We start from the raw sequence: 22108 nt of genomic DNA on the forward strand, positions 1-22108 counted from the left end.
ACTCTACCACTTGAGCCACAGCGCCACTTCCAGCTTTTTTCTTTTTGCTTATGTGGTGCTGAGGAATCGAACCCAGGGCCTCAGGCATGCAAGGCAAGGGCTCTAGCACTGAGTCACCTTCCCAGCCCCTGATCAGTTTTAAAGGCAGTCATTACTGTGGGTGCCAGTTAATGCCTTGGTAGTTCACATTTAACTGATCTGTGAAACTTAGTCTTTTAGAAAGTTGTATTATGTTACAAATACTGGAAATAGCCCATTTTTCATGTGGTACACATAATCAAGGATTGTGTTTCTTTCTCTACCTGCACTCTACTGTTGCTATATTAAAAGCCAATTCAAATTTTGTTTCTTGAATAATGACTACTTAGTAGGGCTATGAGTATCCAGTCCTAGCTATTTTATGTTTGTGTTCTCTTAGAACACAGGTAAGTCCTAGCATGTATATAATAAATCCTTGGCCTTTGATACTAGGGTTTGAATTCAGGGCTTAGAGCTTGCTAGAATGGTGTTCTGCCATGTGAGCCATGTCTTTAGCCCTGCTTTTACTGGCTAGTTTGGAGATGGAATTTAACAACTACTACCTAGCTGGCTAGGTAGGTGCCAGTTCTTCAAGAAATTATGCTTTCTTTTTTTTTTTTTTTTTTTGGTCCGGTTGTGGGGCCTGAACTCTGGGCCTGGGCGCTGTCCCTCAGCTCTTCAGCTCAAGGCTAGCGCCACTCCCGGCTTTTTCCTTTTTGCTTATGTGGTGCTGAAGAATCGAACCCAGGGCCTCAGGCATGCAAGGCAAGAGCTCTACCACTGAGCCACCTTCCCAATCCAAGACATTATGCTTTCAATGGATGAGTATTTCTTTTATAATAAAACTACTACATAATTTATACCTGTTTTCAAAGTAGGGTTTTATGTAATTCGTTAGTCTTTGAACAAGAGAGTCTTCATGAACTTTTTTTACTTCCCTTCTTATGCCTCTTTGAAAGCATACATGTGAAAATTAACAAAACCTGTTAACAAAAATTGACCAGTATAGGGAATGTTTGTTTCTGGGCCTGGGTGCTATTCCTCAGCTATTCAGCTCAAAGCTAAGCACCCTACCCTTGAGCCACAATACCACTTCTGGCTTTTTCTGCTTATGTGGTGCTGAGGAATCAAACTCATGGCTTCATGTATGCAAGGCAAGCACCCTACCACTGAGCCACCTTCCCAGCCCAGAAGCAAAGTCTTTCTACATGATAAGTAAGCACACACTCTTTTTGACCTTTCATTATAAGTTTGTACTATATGGTTTGGGGAAAAAATGAGTTTTTGTAATCTATGGGTTGGTATGTAAAATGTATCTCCTTTCCCTTTTCTGCTTATTCTGATTAAATGAAAGAAACTGAAAATAAATAAATAGTAAGGTGATGTTTCATTCTAGGAAAATGGCTACCAGTCCTTGCTGAGCAGTGATGATCAGCTGTTCATTTATGAGACAGCTGGAGTGCTGATTGTTAATAGTGAATACCCTGCGGAAAGGAAGCAAGCATTAATGAGGAATCTGTTGACTCCACTAATGGAGAAGTTTAAAATTCTGTTAGAGAAATTGATGATGGCACAAGATGAAGAAAGGCAGGCATCTCTAGCCGACTGCCTCAACCATGCTGTTGGATTTGCCAGGTGAGCATACTTTCAATTAAGATTGTAAAATGTGTTTACAAGCAGAACTTAGACTTTTTTTAAGGACAGATACATAACTTTTTTTCAAAGCTAAATTGTTCAGAAAATGGCCTAAACTTTTCTCTTATTAATCCATAAATTAGATTTAGATAAGGAATAAATCACAAATTACTCTCCGTTTTTTTTCCCCTTGATGTCTTGTCTAAAACTACTCTGTCTTCGTTAGTATAAATCATTTGTATATTTAAGGATGTTACCTGAAATGTTCATATGCCAATGATACATGAGGGGACCTGGATAGTCTTTTTTTGTATGTGTTACTAGGTTTTGTACTCAGGACTTTATGCTTGATCTGCTTGAGACTAATTTATTCAACACTAGCCCTCAGGGTAGTCTTGGTACCTTAAGGAGAAGGTCCTGAAACTTCTCTTGAGCTGCTGCATTGTTTCTGATGAAGTAGTCAACTTTATCTGTGCTTATACTTTTTATTTGGTAGGCAGGTGTTCTACCACTTGAGCCACTCCTCCAGCCCGTCATATACTTTTTATTAATAGATGAAAGTGAAAGTTATAGTTACTTAGAAGTTATGTAGAAAAAAAGTTTCTATGGAATACTTTAGAGCAAGATCCAGATCTTAGGCAGGTTATATAAGTAACTTGATTCTGAAAACTGTTTTCTATGTTTAAATGAGTCTTTTTTTCTCTAGTTCAAACAAAAGGTCATCACTTTTCTGTATACTTTGTTCAACATTTTGGTAAAGCATTTAAGCACAAATATGGAATTACATCTCATTGATTTAATTTGCTTTGAGCATTTTGTTGTGGAAACAATATCGGGAAGCAATAGTTTATACATAACCATATTAGCTGAAGATGTAAGGAAAATATCTGGAAAATAAGGAGTTCGTTTCTTAGTTATTTCAGTGATTTGCTGCTTTTGAAAAATCTATAAACTTATAGAGTAAAACTAAATCTGGTTGTGTGGGTTTTGGTTAATGTAGTCGAACCAGCAAAGCATTCAGCAACAAGCAGACTGTGAAGCAATGTGGCTGTTCGGAAGTTTATCTGGACTGTTTACAGACATTCTTGCCAGCCCTCAGTTGTCCCTTACAAAAGGACATTCTCAGAAGTGGAGTTCGAACTTTCCTTCATCGAATGATTATTTGCCTAGAAGAAGAAGTTCTTCCATTTATCCCATCTGCCTCAGAACACATGCTCAAAGATTGTGAAGCAAAAGACCTCCAGGAATTCATTCCTCTTATCAACCAAATTACGGCCAAATTTAAGGTATCACAAACCAGAGACTCTTCTTAACGCTCCTCTCTGACTGAAAACCTGATTGCATTTATCTATAGGCATGTTTTGGGTTTCTTTTTTTAAAAGAGTTATTTAAGGATATTGATCATGTGAATTTGTCACCCCCAAAATCTAGCACATTGTCTGATACATAGGTCAGGCTTACTGGATGTTTTGATAAAACCTCACTATCTACTCACTATAGCAGAAACACTAAGAAAAGCAAATTTAAACATTATTGAAGTTACTCATGGTAGCTCAAGCCTGTAATCCTAGCTACCTTGAGAGGTGGGGGTTGGAGAATAATGGTTCAAGGCAAAAAGTTCACAACACTCCCATCTCATGGTTCAAGGCAAAAAGTTCACAACACTCCCATCTCAACCAATAGCTGGGCATGGTGGTGTGTACCTGACATCCATAGTGATAGGAGGAAGTACAAGTAGGAGTGAAAAGCAACTCAATGTACTAAAGTCAGTTTTATGTACAGAGAAATTAAATCCAGGTACAAATTTACTAATAAAAATGGCTAACAGGGGGCTGGGAAGATGGCTCAGTGGTAGAGCGCTTGCCTTGCATGCCTGAGGCCCTGGGTTCGATTCCTCAGCACCACATAAGCAAAAAGAAGAAAGCCGGAAGTGGCGCTGTGGCTCAAGTGGTAGAGTGCTAGCCTTGAGCTGAAGAGCTGAGCGACAGCGCCCAAGCCCAGAGTTCAGGCCCCATGACCGGACCCCCCCAAAAAAATGGCTAACAGTGGGGCGCTGGTAGCTCACACATATAATCCTAGCTACTCAGGAGGCTAAGATCTGAGAATCCCCTTTCAAAACCAGCCAAGGCATGAAAGTGAGACTCTTACCTCCAATAAACCACTCAGAAAACCAGAAGTGCGCTGTGGCTCAAGTAGTAGAGTGCTGGCCTTGAACTGAAGAGCTGAGGGACAGCACCCAGGCCCAGAGGTCAAGACCAATTTAAAAAAAAAAAAAAGGCTAACATTGCTGGGTGCCAGTGGTTCACATCTATAATCCTAGCTACTCAGGCCAAGATTGAGGGATTATAGTTTGAAGCTACATCAGGCCAAAAAGTCTTTGAGACCCAATTAACCAGCAAAAAAGAGGTCTGGAGTTGTGTCTTAATTGGTAGAATACCAGCTATGAGCAAACAATCAAGCCGAGTGAGCATGAGGCTTTGAGTTCAGGCCCAGGAACTGGCAGGAGAGGGGGGATGAGGGGAAAATGGGAGGGCGGGAATAAAGGAATAAATATTCTTTATTTAACATTTATTCTGAACTTCTTTTGCACACTATAATTTGATCTTCATAACAAGCACTGGAGGTAAAATTTTACCTATATGAGAAAACATACAGAGAGGTTAACATATTTGTTCAGAGCTATAACTTAGTAATTGAATTAATTTCTTAGGAACTTAAATTTGAAAATAGTCCATGAGCATCTATAGTTTTAACCTGAATCTTAAGCTGTAGGTAGAACTTACTGATCTGGATGTCTCACTATATGTTATATAGCATGTCACTTAAAAAATATTTTTATATTATAAATGTTGTTATTAAGTAATTGTGCAAGGGGGTTACCATTCCCTAAGTCATGTTATGAGCACAATGCTTCTTGGTCAATGTAACCTGTCCCTCCGCGCAGCCCCCAATTAAGTTTCTACCTTCCTGTTCCTCCCCTCAAGTTACAAAGTTCATTTTTTACATAATGTACATTTGCTCACCCTTTGTGTCTTTCAACTTCCTGGTGTTTTGATAAACAGTACTTGTTCAGGGGAGTTACACCTACGTATTCCTCCTCTGTAGAATTGGTCTATAAATTGAATTTACTAGTTGAATCGTATAAATATGAAATGTAGTAATAGTTGCTTCTTATTTTCAGATACAGGTATCCCCATTTTTACAACAGATGTTTATGCCTCTACTTCATGCAATTTTTGAAGTGCTACGCCGACCAGCAGAAGAGAATGACCAGTCAGCAGCTTTAGAGAAGCAAATGTTGCGGAGGAGTTACTTTGCCTTCCTGCAAACAGTCACTGGCAGTGGAATGAGTGAGGTTATAGCAAATCAAGGTGGGAATTCCTGCCAGGCCTATTTTGTCTGCTTAAGTTCTTGCCACAGTAGTAACATGCACATGAACGGGTGAATGGAGGTAGATTTGACATTTTAATATTTTTAGCCAGTCCTGGGACTTGAACTCAGGGTTTTGGGCACTCACTGTTCCTGAGCTTCTTTTGCTCAAGGCTAGCACTCTATCACTTGAACCACAGCACTACTTCCAGCTTTTTCTGCATATCTGGTACTTAGGAATCAAACCTAGGGCTTCATGCATACAAGCACTCTGCTACTAAGCCACATCCCAGCCCAACATGAAACTTTGAAATAGTTTTATGTTGGCCTCTAAGAATAGTTCGTTATTTTTAGCATAGAAATCAATTATTTTCATGAAAAGTACCTTAAAATTAATTTTTGTGCCAGGCGCTGGTGGCTTAGGCCTATAATCCTAGGTACTCAGGAGGCTGAAATTTGAGGATCGCAGCTTAAAGCCACCCTGGACAGGAAAGTCCATGAGACTTACCTCCAATAAAACGCCAGAAAACCGGAAGTGGCACTGTAGCTCAAGTGGTAGAGTGCTAGCGTTGAGCTGAAGAGCTAAGGGACAGCACCTAGGCCCAGAGTTCAAGCCCCATGACCAACAAAAAAATTAATTTTTGTTCAGTTTCTCTTTAGTAATACTCTGCTATATATATTTATATATAATACTATTGTTTCTTTAATAATACTCTAGTGGCCAAATTGCCATCTCAAACACAGATAAGAGCCACATTGCCAGTGGCTCATGTGTAAACCTAATTAGGAGGATGAGATCTGAGGATTGTGATTTGAAGCCAACCCAGGCAGGAAAGTCCATGATACTCTTCACCAATTAACCAAAAAAAAAAAAAGCCAGAGGCAGAGCTGTGGTTCAAATGATAGAGCACAAGCCTATCTGGGATATCACCCAGACTCTTGAGTTTAAGCCCTAGGACCTGCATTAAAAAAAATAAGTATATTAAATAAGAAAAATAGGCAATGCAATGCTTGGTAAGAAATGTATGCATTATCCTTCCCATGTAATTGTAACCCCTCTGTACAGTATGTTCACAAATAAAATAAAATTAAATTAAAAAAAAAAGAAAAGAAAAATAGGCAAGATTATATAGATCAAGGTAGAAAATTCTGTTACATAAGAAATGCATAGGGCTGGGCACCAGTGGCTCACAACTATAATCCTAGCTGCTCAGGAGGCTGAGATCTGAAGATCATGGTTCAGAACCAGCCTGGGCAGGAAAGTCCATGAGACTCCTATCTCTAATAAACCACCAGAAAACTGCAAGTGGCACTGTGGCTCAAGTGGTAGAGCCCTTGCTTTGAGCTGAAGATTCCAGGGACAGTGCCCAAGCCCAGAGTTCAAGCCCCACAACCGACCAAAAAAATTAAAAAAAAAAAAAAAAGAAATACACAGGACATGATATCAAGGGAATATTGGCTTGTGCTTAAAATTTAGATGTCCAGTTAATAAAGATCAAGGTTTTTTGTTTTTTGTTTTTATCAACTCTATAAATACCTTTGGACTTGTTACTGTATATGAAATGAGAGTTTCAGCTTGCCTTTTTATATTTTGTGTGTGTATGTGTTTGTTTTGCAATTACACTAGTTTTTTCTCTTCAGGCGCAGAAAATGTAGAACAAGTGCTGTTTACCATTATTCAAGGAGCAGTTGACTATCCGGATCCAATTGCACAGAAAACATGTTTTATCATTCTCTCAAAGCTGGTGGAACTCTGGGGTAATTTTTTTTCCTTTGGATGCTGGGAATCAAACACATTGGTCAAGCATTCTGCCACTGAGCTACAACCCACACACACCTGATAATGTAGTGTATTTTTTTTTTTAACCTTCATTCCCTGACCTGTTTCGTAAGATTTAGTCCAAACATTAGTGGGAACTGGGACTTGGATTTTTCTCTTGTATTAGATTGACATTCTTTTATGCATCATGAAAATTTGAATTCTCTTGACAGGAGGTAAAGATGGACCAGTGGGATTTGCAGATTTTGTTTATAAGCACATTGTCCCTGCTTGTTTCCTGGCACCTTTGAAACAAACTTTTGACCTGGCAGATGCACAAACAGTACTGGTAAACTCCTACTATCTTTATTTGCCTTTTGTATATTATATTTCTTAGTTCCTTCTTTAATGCCAGAGGTTGTGTTTTATTGACTTGCAATGCTGGGGATCAAATCAGCGACCTTGCATATGCTCGTATCACGGTCTGCAGCCCCAGCCTCTCCTACTACTTTACCTACACTTTTCCCTCCTATTAAGAGCATCAAGTGACCTTCATGTGATAGCTTCCCACAATCTTACCTTGCTAATTTGTCAGATAGTTCTCCTTTTCTTAGTTCTCAACTCTATTTCTCAATTCTCCACAAACTAGTAAGAGCTGAGTTTGGTAATTATAATTTATTACATTAAAATGCACATTTTTTTCTCTCTTCCTATCCAACTCACTTACTCCCCTGTGTATTATCCACCATCCTGTCCTCTGTTCCTTCTTTGTTTCTAAGGAAATATTTACTTAGGAGTATATATTTTTCCTGCAATGGCCAAACAAAAAGTTGGATTAGTAACTAAAAATGGTGTTAAATTTCTTGTTTTTCACAGGCTCTATCTGAGTGTGCTGTGACACTGAAAACAATTCATCTCAAACGGGTAAGATTTGTGGTCTATGCTCTTTTATTCTCATTTCATATAATCGTTGGTATGGTTTTAATTGTGTTTGATTCACATTCTTGAGTCAGTGTGGTGGGGTACCCCTGCAATCTCAGCTACTTTTTTGTTTTTTTTGGTGGTGGGGTTTGAACTGTGGGCCTGGGTGCTGTACCTGAGCTCTTCAGCTCATGGCAAGTAAGTGCTCTACCACTTGAGTCACAGCACCCTTCTAGTTTTCTGGTGGTTAATTGGAGAAGAGTCTCAGGAACTTGTATGCCCCAGCTGGCTTTGAACCATGATCCTCAGATCTCAGCCTCCTGAGTAACTAGGATTATAGGTGTGAACTACTGGCTCCTGGCAGTCTCAGCTACTTGTAGAGATTAGAAGGATCATAATTAAAGGCCAGCCTATGCATTCTTATCTCCAATAAACCACTAGAAAACCGGAAGTGGCATTGTGGCTCAAGTGGTAGAGCCCTAGCCTTGAGCTAAAGAGTTCAAGGACAGCGCACAACCCTAGAGTTCAAGCCCTACAACTGACAAAAAGAAAAAATATACAAAAATGAATAAATATCCCCTGTATTGGTAGAGCTCAGAATCTAAGAGAGCCACTGCATAAAACTTAAGATGTATAAAATTTGTAGAACTAAAGCTGAGAAAAGCAGTTTTTACCCCAGGAAGGATTTAGGCAAGGATTTAGGGAGGAGGTAGGTCTTAAAACTAATGTATATTGGTTAGACTGACAAAAGAAGGTATGCTGGCACTCTGGGTAGTGAAGTGATTGTATAATGGATCAGATGTTGCATAGTGAATTTGCTGGAAAGTAGGTTTTCTTGTTAACATGTGGAGGCAGAAGTATAGCTAAAAAGTAATGCGAATAGATAGTTAAAAGCTTTTTTTTTGCTGGTCATGGGGCATGGGCATTGTCCCTCAGCTCAAGGCTAGCCCTCTACCACTTGAGCCGCAGCGCCACTTCTGTTTTTTTCTGCTTATGTGGTGCTGAGAAATCGAACCCAGGGCCTCATGCATGCAAGACAAGCACTCCACCACTGAGCCACCTTCCCAGCCCTGTTAAAAGCGTTGTTTAAAGCCAGGCACAGTGGAACATACCTGCAATCCCAGCACTTGGGTAGCAGTGGCAGAAGGATTGAGTGTACAGGCTAGCCTGTGCTATAATTTTTTTTAATTGTAAAGATACTATACAGAGGGGTTACAGTTACATGAGTACATTTCCTGCCAAGCAGTTACCCCCTCCTTTGTTTTCCCCCTACCATCCCTTCCCTCCCCACCTCCCTAATTCCCCCCCCCAATTTATAAAGTTTGTGTCTTAGTGTCTTGTATAATTTTTTTAAGCCTTTTGTTAAAAATGTGAAAATTGGGGAAGTTAATAGGCATTAGGGTTGTAATTTAGGTGAGGTAGGTGGGAAAAAACATTCAGAGAGCTCTTTGGAATATAGGTGTGAAGGAGGTTGATCAAAATATGGATTTCACTTTGGTGTTTGGTAAAGTGAAGAGAGTGAAAGAATTAGTCAGGTCATGACTTTATTTATCTTTTTGAAAAATTAAGACTGAGATGATTTGTTAATCTTATTAAGTACTCTGATATAAAACTTGATTTAAAAAAAGCCAGGCGCCAGTGGCTCTGGCCTGTAATCCTCAGGAGCCTGAGATCTGAGGATCACGATTCAAAGCCAGCCCAGGCAGGAAAGTCCATGAGACTCTTACCTCCAATAAACCACTAGAAAACTGGAAGTGGCGCTGTGGCTCAAGCGGTAGAGCACTCGCCTTGAGCTGAAGAGCACAGGGACAGTGTCTAAGACCAGAGTTCAAGCCCCACGACTGACCAAAAAAAACACACACAATAAGAGGTCACAGACCAGCAAATAAACAAGATGGCTTTTGGCTACTTTAAACTTGCTACTACCACACTATTAGCATAACATTCTCATCACTTTGAACAAAAGGGTCCAAATAACTAATGAAAGTTTTACTCCTTTGTTTAAAAAGTTCATTAAAGCTTTAACTACCTGCTGGTTTATTTATTTATTTAGTTTTTGGTTGGTCATGGGGCTTAACTCTGAGCCTGAGCACTGTCCCTCAGCTCTTCAGCTCAAGGCTAGCGCTCTACCACTTGAGCTACAGCATCACTTCCGATTTTCTGGTAGTTTATTGGAGATAGGAATTTCACAGACTTTCCTGCCTGGGCTAGCTTTGAAGCATGAACCTCAGATCTCAGCCTCCTAAGTAGCTAGGATTACAGGTGTGAGCCACCAGTGCCCAGCTTAAAATTTTTTTTAATTTTTTTTTTTTTTTTTTGGTGGACCTGGGGCTTGAACTCAGGGCCTGGGTCCTGTCCCTGAGTCTCTCTGTGCTCAAGGCTAGAGCTCTACCACTTGAGCCACAGTGCCATTTCTGGATATTTCTGCTTATGTAGTACTGAGGCATCAAACCCAGGGTTTCATGCATGCTAGGCAAGTATTCTACCACTGAGCTGAGCTACATCCCCAGCCTAACAATATTTTTAAAAAAATTTCAGTTAAGAGTTGGGTGCCAGTGGCTCACTCCTGTTATCCTACCCAGGAGGCTGAGATCTGAGGATAATGGTTTGAAGCCAGCTCTAGCAGGAAAGTCTGTGATACTCATCTCCAATTAACCACCAGAAAACCAGAAATGGTGCCATGGCTAGCCTTGAGCTATAGAGTTCTGGGACAGCACCCAGGCCCAGAGTTCTAGACCTATGACAGACCAAAAAAAGAAAAATTCAGTTAACATGAGATTTAGCGAAAACATTGCTAAATTTTGAAGGCAATTCAGTTGGTTTCTATGCTATAAGAAATTCTTGTTTTGAGTGTATGAATTAGTAAAGAAGATTATATTATAGGCTTCAAGTCACAAATTTATATAGGTTATTAGCATTATCTTTAAATATATAATATAAACAAAATTGTACATGCATGGCATAATTAACTTTGTTTTCCAAAACAATAGGCAATTCATTAGCTAAAGACAGTGTATTCTGCAGAAATAAAAGGTACATCTGAATGAAATACATGCCCCTTTGTTTCTTTATAATTGTGTTATGAAGCCTTTGCTTACATTTTGACAAAATAATAAACACCGTTCATTTTATTATTTCCATTCTATTTTTCATTTTTGTCTTCAGCAAATACCGGTATTTAAGACATAGCATTAACAGATCATGACTTTAAATGAAGAGTCCAGAGCAACCTAGAAGTAGACCCTAGGGCCAAGTATGTTATGGGAATTAAAAAGTAAAAAGGCTTAGGAGAAAGACCAGTAACATTGTTGGATGTTGGAGACTTGAGGTAGATGGGGAATGAAAAGGAGTTGGAATGCTTTTTATAGTTGAAAAGCATTTGTCCATAGAAATCCTAATTTAAATACAGAATTAAGTGAAGCAGTATTCAGAAATGTATTTCTTCATGTTTCCTCATTGTGTAACTACTTTGCGCACAAACATTTTTCCAGTTTTTATTTTAAAGATCAGTATTTTTAATAATAGAGGGGTTGTACAAGATTATGAGAAGTAGAGAGGGTTGACCAAAGGAAAAGGTAAGAAGGGAACAAGGTAGTGTTAGCTCTCCTCAATTAACAGATCTTATTTGACCTCTCCTTAAGTTTAAAACTAGACCTATTGGCTTACAGAGCTAGTAATCAAGGCAGAATGAACATGAACAAATCCTTTGAGGAGCAGTAATATTCAACACCAAATCCAGGTGTTAATGCAAAAAGTTAGTTGAAAAAGATGGATTCATTTGATTTTAGCGACTGCTACTTTCAGGTTGTGACAATCAACATATTTAAAGCCTTTAAAAGTCAAATTCAGATTTGAAAGTGAAATTGCTAAAGGAAAACCATTTTTAAATGGTATCCTAGTTTTCTTTGTAGAAGCAGGGAAGGAGTGAGATAGAGGGGTTGGTTTGTAAGAGTTCTCTATTCCTTTCACCAAGCTTATTCCCATACCCCCATAAAGATAAAAGTGAAGATATAGGTATAGATGGATGGATGGATGGATCATGTACTAGATCACCTCTCTTGATGTTCAGTGGTCTCAAGTTCAGTGACTTTTAAATGCTTTTTAGTAAAAATTGAATCAGCTGCAGACAAGCAATTCCTCATTCATGGTTTAATCTATTACATCTGGCTACTAAATCCCTTATTGAATGGGAAAAGAAAGGTGTGCTTTTAGAACTGTTATTTTCTATCATATTTTGTTCCTCCTTACTTGCCTGTACTTTGATTTCTAAAGATAGTCATTATCCTGGCACTGCTCACCACTTGGAGGCTTTCCCTCATCCCACAGACATCTGTAATCCACACAGTGGGAGACTGACAGGAGCACTTGTGTTTGCTGTCCCTTTTCAGTACATGGAAGGTTCTACCTTTGTGGCCTGGATTTAGAAACAATCTTTAGCAGTACTTAACACTAATCATGATATTATGAAGTGAATATTGAGATATTCTAAACTTTGTTTCTTAATTCATCAGATTCTCATAGTAACCTTTTTTTTCTTCCTGTGCTAGAGAACAGACACAGGCATGCTCCACAAGTGCTCTGTCTCTCAGCTACAGCCTCAACCCCTACTAACCTAATTTTTTTCAATGGAGAAGCTTAGGTTCTGAAATAACCAGGCTTCAAATCAAGGCAATCTGGTTCTAGAGTCTTTGTTCTTAATAATCTGTTGCCATTAAAGTGTGTGTTGTGTGTGTGTGTGTGTGTGTTGCTCCAATTACTAAGTGTTACTAATCTCCAAAAAGAAAATAACTTGGTTGTAATTATCTTTTAATCTTAGGGTCCAGAATGTGTTCAGTATCTTCAACAAGAGTATCTGCCTTCCTTGCAAGTAGCTCCAGAAATAATTCAGGTAAGAGCTTTCCTAGTAAATTTAGATCTTAATTTAGTTAAGTAAAGGTGAGTATATACTTCAATTTAAATTTTAATGCAAGAAAACCACACTGAGCCAGGAGACTGAGGATTGAAGTTCAAAGCTAGTCCAGGCAGGAAAGTCCATGAGACTCTTAACTCCAGTTAACAACCTAAAAATGAAAATGGACCTCTGGCTCAAGTGATAGAGCTAGCTTTGAGCTGAAGAAGAATGCTAACTTTGAGCCAAAGGTTTATATACAGTGAGTGGGCCCTGGCAGGCCCTGTACCAGTACAACAAAGAGACCGAGAGGGCTGGGAGTACGGCTTAGTGGTAGAGTGCTTGCCTTGTGTGCTGAAGCTCTGGGCTCAATTCCTCAGCACCACATAAAAGGAAAAAGCTGCAAGTGGCCCTGTGGCTCAAGTGTTAGAGGGCTAGCCTTGAGCAAAAGAAGCTCAGGCACAGTGCCAAGGCCCTGAGTTCAAGCCCTAGCACTGGCAAAAAAAAGAGAGAGAGAAAGCCAGATTGCATTCTCTTGATTTTTTTTTTTTTTTAATAAAATTGAGTTACTTCATGCCAGGTGCTAGGGGCTAGCTACACAGGAGGCTGAGATCTGGGATCCTTGTTCAAAGCCCACCATGTAGCCAGATCTGAGAGACTCTTCAATTAATTAGCACACAGCCAGAAGTGGAGGTGTGGGTCAAGTTGTAAAACACCTGCCTTGAGCGGAAAAGCCAGGCAAGAGCACGAGGCCCTGCATTCAAGCTCTAATGCTGGCACCAAAAACAAAACAAAACAAAGCGGAGTATTTCGTTATTTCATAGCCAGGAGGTCCCACTTAAGTTGAATAGGGAAAACACACACACACACATACACAATACACACATACACAATACACACATACACAATACACACATACACACACACACACACGTTTTATTTTCTCTAACCTCTACCAGAAATTTATTTTCCTACAATTGTGTAAACGACATAACAGTGGTGGTAGTAGTAGTACTGCTATTACTTTGTCTAGTAGAAATTTCAGATATTTTTATATCACAGAAGTTTGTACATATATCTTGAATATCACTTGAATATATCGTATGCATATCACTATATTGAAGTTTGAGTTACTAAGTAATTCACTATGCTATGTTACCTACTAAGGGATAAGTGCTAACACCACACTTTAGTTTTATAATTGCTTTCCTTTTTAATCCTGCAGTATTACATTTTATGTATTTTAAACATTCCAAAATGATTCTAAAGCTGAGTAGGCTTTCCTAGACTGCCAAGGGAACTGTAACCAATAGAATATCTTTTCTCCTGGAGTTGTGGCTCAGTGTTAGAGAGCTTGCCTGGCATGCCAAAATAATGTGTATATGGAGAGGGGGCGAGATTAATCCTCAACACTGAAAAAAAAAATCTGAAGATACAGAACTAATAGCACATGGAGCTTAATAAGGTGTGTATATTCTACAGTTTGTTTCAGCAATTTTTTGGTTGGTTGGTTTGATTTCATTTTACTGTTGTAAGAAGACAGCATTCCATTATATGTGAATATTTTTTTCAATAGTTTATTAATTTGCATTTAGGCATAGGAAAAAAAGAGACTTGGCGAGAAAGGAAAACGAAAAAGGAGAGGAATGTACTCTTTTTCAGCTGCTCAAATTTCGCATCAACCATGTGCAGAGGTTCCAGTTTCTCTATATCCACATCAACTAAGTCTTTTATGTAGTTGGGAAGTTTTTGTGTTTATTTTGTTGTTTTCTTTCGAGATGAGTTACAGGTTAGTTTAGAAATCACTGTATCCTCCTTCAGGCTCCTTGTACAAATGTGTACCACTGCACCTAGCTGCTGTTGTTTTCTAGCTTTTTATTTGTGTTTTTTTGTTTGGGTTTTTGTTGTTTGTTTGTTGTGGTCAATTGGGCTTGAATTCAGTGCCTGGGCACACTATTCCTTAGATTTTCTGCTCAACACTAGTGTTCTACTTTCAGACACAGCCTCACTCCTGTTTTCTGGTAGTTAAATGGAGATGAGTCTCACAGATTTTCCTGCCTAGGCTAGCTTTGAACTGCAGTCCTTAGAACTCAGCCTACTGAGTAGGAAGGATTAGAGGCATGAGCCACCAATGCCCAGCTCTTTTTGTTTTCTTTCAGCTATACTGAAGTATGAACTCATGGTCTTGTGCTTACTGGACAGTTAATTTTTCACATAGGGTATCACTTCCTGCACAGGTGTGTGTCTGGATCTCGGTCATAATTCTCTGTCATCTCCTTGGGTAACAGCACTCGTCCTGAGTAGGCCACTCATCCTTCCATGCATATTGGATTCCCACAGAAATCTTTAAGGCCTTTATGAGCAGCTTTCTCTCCCACTTGTTTTTCAAGAGTGTCCTCATTCTTTTCTACTATTTCTTTTTTGATAGCTCTGTGCTCAACTTATTGTTCTTGATCTCTATATCTACTTGGACCTGCTTTCCACTATCTACTAAACAGAATCACATGAAGGCTGATGGTGTCATGTTTATAAGTATCAAGATCTGTACCTTTTTTTTTTTTAATTACATTTGAGCCATGTTGAAAACATGAATTCTTTTGGTGCTTTGCCCAGTTCCCTGCATGTTTTGTATTTCACTATCATGATCTTTATCAAATCACTGACCCCTAGTTACCACAAGTGCTGTAGTTCCTCTTCTTGGGAATAATGGCGAGTGAGCAGGAAGTAGATACTGAGAGTGTGGAAAACACCACTATACCAGGAATACTTCACCCTTTTTCTAGTCACCATTTCTTACTTTTGGATCCTTTTAGATAGTAAGGACATTTTAATACTGGGTTTTTCAACTATGATTTTAAGAAGTTTCTCTGTATAAGTAGTAAGATTGCTTGCTTAGCATGTATAAGGCTCTGAGTTCCATACCCAGTGCTAGGGTGAAAATAAGAATGTTCTGAAGGGGGCTGGGAAGATGGCTCAGTGGTAGAGCGCTTGCCTTTGCATGCCTGAGGCCCTGGGTTCGATTCCTCAGCACCACATAAGCAAAATGGAAAAAAAATGCTGGAAGTGGTGCTGTGGCTCAAGTGGTAGAGCACTAGCCTTGAGCTGAAGAGCTGAGGGACAGCGCCCAGGCCCAGAGTTCAGGCCCCACAACCGGACCCAAAAAAAAAAGAATGTTCTGAAAAGTTCTTACAGTGAGTCAGGTGCTGGTATCTCATACCTGTAATCTTAGCTATTCAGGAGGCTGAGATCTCAGAACTGTAGTTTGAAGCCAGCCCAGGCAGAAAAGTCTATGAGATTCTTAATCTCCAATAAAATTCCAAAAGTCAGAAGTGGAGTTGTGGCTCAGTTGGTGGAACATTAGCCTTGAGCAAAAAATGCTCCAGAATAGTGTCTAAGTCTATAATTCTGTTCTTTTAGATAACTATAAAGGCTGGGAATGTAGCATGCATGAAGCACTTGGTTCGATTCCTCAGTACCACATAAACAGAAAAAGTTGGAAGTGGGGCTGGTAGAGTGCTAGCCTTGAAAAAAAAAATTTTTTTTAATTAAAAAAGCCTGGTGCTCATAGCTCATACCTGTAATTCTAGCTACTCAGGAGGCTGAGATCTGAGAATCACAGTTTAAAGCCAGTCCAAGCTGGCTTTAATCTGGCTTGAATCTCCAATTAACCACCAGAAAACCAGATGTCGCATTGTGGCTTAAAAGTGGTAGAATGCTAACTTTAAGCAAAAAAACTCAGAAAAGTACCTAGGCCCTAATTTCAAGTCCCCATGACTGAACCCCCGCCCCCACCCAACAAAAAGATAATTGTAAAGAAACTTCAATTTTCCTTTTTCATAGGCCTTATGTTCTAATAGATATAGAATTTCGGTTCTGCAAGATGAAGAAACCTTTAGTGATATGCTATGCATGTAGTTAGCACTACTGTCCATGTAAAAGTGGTTAAGGTGTCTTTTTTTTTTCTCAGTTTTTTTTAAAAAAAGGATATACTGTGAGTCTGGTTAAGATGGATTTCATGCAAACATATTGATTCTCCCTTTTCTCTCCTTCCTTCCTCACCCCATTCCCACCCCAGGAGTTTTGTCAAGCACTTCAGCAGCCTGATGCTAAAGTTTTTAAAAATTACTTAAAGGTATGTATTTGTAAACAAACAAAAACTGTCTTAGCTTCAAACAGTTAAATAACGGAAGAATTCATAGAAACATAAAAGTTGTTTCTAAGAATCTGTAATAATAGAGTTTCTATGAAACTACTTGCTACTAAACTCTTGCAAATCTTAATATATGCAGGGCTGGGCAGATGGCTCAGTGGTAGAGTGCTTGCCTTGCATGCATGAGGCCCTGGGTTTGATTGCTCAGCACCACATAAGCAAAAAAAGCCAGAAGTAGCGTGTGGCTCAAGTGGTAGAGCACTAGCCTTGAGATGAAGAGCTGAGGGATGCACCCAGGCCCAGAGTTCAGGCCCCTCGACCAGCAAAAAAAAAAAGTTACATATGTACAGTTTTCTTGGACAGTTTTCTGATGTCTATTTTATTTTTTTATTTTTTTGGTTGTCCCTCAGCACTCTACCACTTGAGCCACAGTGTCACTTCCAGGTTTCTGGTGGTTAATTGGAGATGATTCTCAGGAACTTGCATGCTCCAGCTGGATTTGAACCGTGATCCTCAGATCTCAGGCTCCTGAGTAGTTAGGATTACAGGCGTGAGCCACCGGTGCCCAGCAGAGTTATTCTTTACATGAGAGATTTTCTGGCATTTGAATTAATTGCTCTAATCCTTTATTTTACAGGTGTTCTTCCAGAGAGCAAAACCCTAAAGACTGGATGTTCCCGTGCCTAATTCATGATCAGGAATTCCAGTTAATTATAAAGAAGTTGTTTTTATGTGCCATTCACACTGGTCTTTTTTTTTTAATTGTTCTGAGCTTATTGTAGTGTATGTATTGAGATTTTTATGTAAAAAGGGTGTAATTTTCCCTCAATACAGGTATGTGACAACAAAAGTTGCTTGCATGCCAGCTCAAATTGTTTTACATAAAAATGCTGTTAAGACACAGCAGAGTTATCTTATCCTAGTACCTTAGTTGTTGTTTCTTTCTTTATTTGAAACTGACGTCCTTTATAAAGAACATAGCAATGGACAACAGTGTGCTTTTTTAGGGGAAAAAATTGCTGAGCATAAAGTTTGAATAAATTTAGTTTTCTTTTATATGTGCAAACACATAAAATATGGGATGAATGCAACAATCACAACTAGATAGCCATTACATTTCTTTAAACTTTCAATGCCAATGTGTATTCTACAAGAGAATGGGTTCATTAAGTTAGCCGATCTAAAAGTAGATTGAGGGTATTAATACATTTTTTATAAAAAAAATAAATTTTATGTAGTGAAATCTACAAAGTCTTTTCTGGAATTATTATAAAGATTCTAGCCTTATTTTCTCATCTTATCACTCTGATTTCCAATTTAAAGGTTTCCAAATTAGATATGGATGCCTTGTTTCATTTAATATGCTCCTAAAAGATTATCTGTTAGATAAATCTTCTTTAAAATGCATTAGAATGTGTTTACAGAAGTAAAAATAACCATGATTTTCCTCTGTCATTGGATGTACTTAGGAGCACAATGTACCTATGTGTTTATGATAATTGTAAATAATCAGCCACTACTTACTATAAAGAACTTCCCCTGCTTTTCTCCATGTTTATCCATAGCTACATAAGAGAGCAAGAGGAAAAAATAGTATCAGTTAGTAGCATTGGAGGAGAGACATAATGACAAAACTGAGCAGCAGAGTATCTACAAACACAAGTTTAAAAAATGTTAAAGCCCAATGAAGTCTTTAATGGGATTTGGGTTGTGACTTGGTAGGCTCTTGATTTTACTAGTACCCAGTTCAATCCATAACACCATAAAAAGAAAAGGGAAAAAAAGTTTTTATTAGGGTTTTGTTTTTGTTTTTTTTAACCTTTGGCCAATGTGTTGCCTAGTGCTTTTCTTGATAAGCTTTAGTGGCCTGTAAGATCCCTAGAACTTTATACTAAATTGTGTAAAGTATGAGTCTTTCTGGGTTTTATTCCAGAAGAGCCTTATATATTTTCCTTACATCATGGAATAAAGGTATTAAACTAAATTTAACAGTTAACTATAAAAATAAATCAGTCGAATGTACTTAAAATGTTTATAAGAATAGATAAGTGAAAATTTTGTGTTTCTTTGCTTGGTTCCCCTATACCATGGAAAGATAAGTTTCCTCTGTTGCAATAGTAGAAATTACTGGAAGTATACTCACTCATAGCATAGGATAGTAAAGTTTATAGAATATGGCCTCTCTACCCAGATTAAGTAGTTGAAACACCAGTTATGGCAGTAACTGGCTTAGAATCTTGAGTACATTAAAAAGCTTCATCCTGCCTTAGTTTGTCTCTCATAAGTGGGGGAAAATAATGGTAGCTACCTCATAACTCATTAAGAATTCAATGAGTTAAACATGAACTTCTTACAGTAGCTAGCACATTGAGGCTTTGATACTAGTTTGTATGCTATACTATTCCATATGTAGAAAAATAAAACATTTTCCCCTAGGTCCTTAAAACCCTTCAGTAAAATCATGTGTGGAAAATCAGGACATGGAAATGAGCATGTAAATAGAAATTAAATTTCATGTTATATATCATGTATATTTCCATCTTTGTTCCTTGATGTTTCCCCAAGCATCACAATCAGGAAACTATCCCATCATTAATTACCTTATTTCAGAAAGCAAACACCCAAGTAACTTGTCCCAAGGATGACTTTCACTTGTTACAGATGGGATAAGGGAGACAAGACTTTTAGGAATTTGGGTAACTTGACTATGGAACCACAGGGTTTTTTGGTACCTGATTTAATCCTGTGCCTGACAGTTTTATTTTTCAGTCTTAATGCTAATGTTGTTTCACAAGTGGCTTGACCTTTTTAAAAAGTACTGTGTGGCATTTTAATCATTTATGTGGTAAGTTCTTGGGCTCAGCCACATTTTCTCCCACAACTTTGTGCTGGGAATCTTACTATTAGGAGAACCTTTTGACAGGCTTTTCTCTTGTTATTCAGTAACTGAAATGTTGAAATTGTAAGCGGTGAAAAGATTTGTTCAAATGATTTCATCTCAAAAGTTTAAAATTCTAATAAATTAATTTCCTTTGTAAGAACTCGTTGGAGTGGAATTTTTTTAACTCCATTGTGAATTTGATAAGCACAACACCACACACAAACTGAAGCTAGACAGAGAAGAAAATTTGCTTGTAGCCAGTTACAGGCGGAGATACAACCTCTGATCAAAGTCCTGCTGAGAGTGGCTCTAAGTGCAGTGGTTTCCTCCTCTTGGTATTTGCTGCATTACTGTTCTGGACTGGAAGCCTTCTCGCTCCAAGTCGTTGCCTTCCCTGTGTGCAGACGTGTGCGCAAAGGACCCCTTTCTAAGGAATAGCTGCTTTTGAGCAGAACCTGATTTTAGTACTGGTTTTAGTTCTTAAATTGAAGTTGGTACTGAAACCTATTGCCATTTTGGGAAGGAGGAAATTAGGTCAACAGATTAAGATTGTCATTTCCGACTGGGGAGGGGAGCCGGCTCCACGGAAGCCCGGCGACTTCTGATCCCCGGGGCTGTGACCGTGCCCTCCGCAGTCCCGCGCGTCCAGCCTTCTGCCTACTTGTGATTTTGGGAATGTTTGCCACCACTCCTCCTCCACCAGCAGCGCTTGGGCTCCGGGACGGGGCGGGATTTGCAGTGGCGGGGTTGTTGACGATGCTCCACCGGGCTGCGGAGTGAGGCGGGTTCTCTCCGCTACAGTCGCCGCCACTACGGTCCCGGAGCAGCTCCGGCCCTGCGGCGGAAGCTGTAAACTGAGTGCATCGGACTGAGCGGCAGGCAGGCAGGCTGGCGTGCGCATGCGCGCTGGCCGTCGGTCACGTGGTCCTCGGTCAGGACTGGCGAAGCCGGAAGTAGCCTGGGGCTCTGGAAGGCCGCCGGAGCCCGCTGGCGGTGGCGCGGGCGAGACTCGCCTGGGTAAGTGGGGTGGGCGCGGGTGGAGAGGCCGAGCCTCGTGGGCTGGGGCGGTGCGGCCTACGGCGGCCGGCTGTTCCTGTGGGAAGGTGGCGTGCTGAGTCAGAGGAGGGGCCGGGTGGGCGACCTGACGGACCCCTCGCTGACCTGCGGCCGAGCTCTGCGCCGACTCCGCCTCGCTCTGTCTGCAGTGTCCGGAGCGGGGGTGAAGTCTCGGGCCCCGCGCCCTGCATCTCCCGGCCGGTTCTCTCACCGGAGCCCTGGGCCCTGGTAGATGCTGCGGCCGCGGTGGGTAGGCGGAGGACAAGCCCAGGCAGGTGACCGGGTGTGGGCCTGACCCCCGGAGCGGGGGAAGAGCGGCCTTTCCCGGCGGAGTTGAATACCCCGCTTCCCCCCCACCCCGCACACGCCGCCCCCTCTCCCCAGCCTTGACCCGGGGCGCAGTGCTTAAATGGACCGGTTTTTCAGATAGTTAGCCAGGGTCTCCGTGATGTGACCGGTTTTTTGGAGACACACCATGCAAATTCCGTAGTGTTTCCCAGCTCCTCCTAGGTGGCTGTGTTTTCGAAACCACTTCCCAGACACATTTAGTAGGTAGCCGCCAAACAGATTCTCCCTAGTGATTGTCAAGTGTATAACCCCCCCCCCCAACTGACTCCTCACCCTTTCCTGGAACCTCCACTGTAGTATCTATAGGTGAATGATGATCATTGTGGTTGAGTTTTGAAATCCTGGAACTTTGTCCGTAGGCCTTGTCACCAAACCAGTTTTCATCCTTTGTAACTTTCGCTTTGGCAGGTGAAACGAAGTGGACTTAGACCGCATCACCACTAATAGACTTGTTGAGTGCCTACCTCTATGGTTGTCAAAAATTAAGGAAGATTTATGTAGTAAGCACCTGGTGGGTGTGCTGAGTCATGTTTTACTTTGCTGTTAGGGTAGGGTTCCTGATACTCTCAAAAAGACATTTCCCCTGACCACTCTTGGGGAGCCATGTTTTGATGTCAGCGTATAGAGAAAGCAGTTATCTTAGTTGATGATTGGGGTTTTATAGTATCCACTAGATAAACACAAGTACTTAATGATACTGTTTGCCACTTAGCTGCAAGGGCAAAGTTACATTTATTAAGGAGGAGTCCCATGAGGTATTCCCATGAGTGGATTGCAGTAAATGGGGAAGATGGGTGTTCCTTATTGGTGTAAAGGAATTCGATTTTATTGCATATCTCCAGGAAATCCATGTATATAACATATCTTGGCTAAATTAGACTGGTGGTAAAGTTATGTAAATATATATGTTTGTATATAGAGATTTTTGAAATTCTGCATTCCTGGCCATTCTGTATGTTCCCAACCTATTTTATATTCTGTATATTCCTTCTTGGAGTTCCTTTTTCAACAAGAAATACTCAGTCTAGCAAACTGTTCTGCTCTAGTTTACTCTGGAAGGGTTTTAAGATTATGTTGTGATTT

At 40.0% G+C, this 22108-nt stretch overlaps 2 protein-coding genes across 4 annotated transcripts in view; both read left to right on the plus strand.

Annotated features, from left to right (window-relative positions):
- Positions 1-19784, plus strand: part of Xpot (exportin, tRNA) — a 44890-nt gene extending 25106 nt beyond the window's left edge. The window contains exons 17-25 of the mRNA XM_013020874.1: positions 1415-1653; positions 2654-2939; positions 4835-5024; positions 6664-6780; positions 7015-7130; positions 7658-7705; positions 12519-12590; positions 16666-16722; positions 17378-19784. Coding sequence (XP_012876328.1) covers positions 1415-1653; positions 2654-2939; positions 4835-5024; positions 6664-6780; positions 7015-7130; positions 7658-7705; positions 12519-12590; positions 16666-16722; positions 17378-17404 — 1152 coding nt within the window. The 3' untranslated portion in view covers positions 17405-19784. The remainder of the gene's footprint in view (positions 1-1414; positions 1654-2653; positions 2940-4834; positions 5025-6663; positions 6781-7014; positions 7131-7657; positions 7706-12518; positions 12591-16665; positions 16723-17377) is intronic.
- A 785-nt stretch (positions 19785-20569) lies between these two features.
- Tbk1 (TANK-binding kinase 1) overlaps positions 20570-22108 on the plus strand; it is a 46184-nt gene continuing 44645 nt past the window's right edge. For 2 of the 3 annotated variants that reach the window (XM_013020885.1, XM_013020901.1), the window contains exons 1-2: positions 20572-20638; positions 21267-21276. The gene's annotated coding sequence lies outside the window, so the exon portion shown is untranslated. Of the gene's footprint in view, positions 20639-21266; positions 21277-22108 lie in introns of all 3 variants that reach the window. The other variant, XM_013020894.1, reaches the window with a different exon arrangement.

Source organism: Dipodomys ordii, unplaced genomic scaffold, assembly GCF_000151885.1.
Source record: "Dipodomys ordii isolate 6190 unplaced genomic scaffold, Dord_2.0 Scaffold3, whole genome shotgun sequence".
Taxonomy (NCBI): Eukaryota; Metazoa; Chordata; class Mammalia; order Rodentia; family Heteromyidae; genus Dipodomys; species Dipodomys ordii.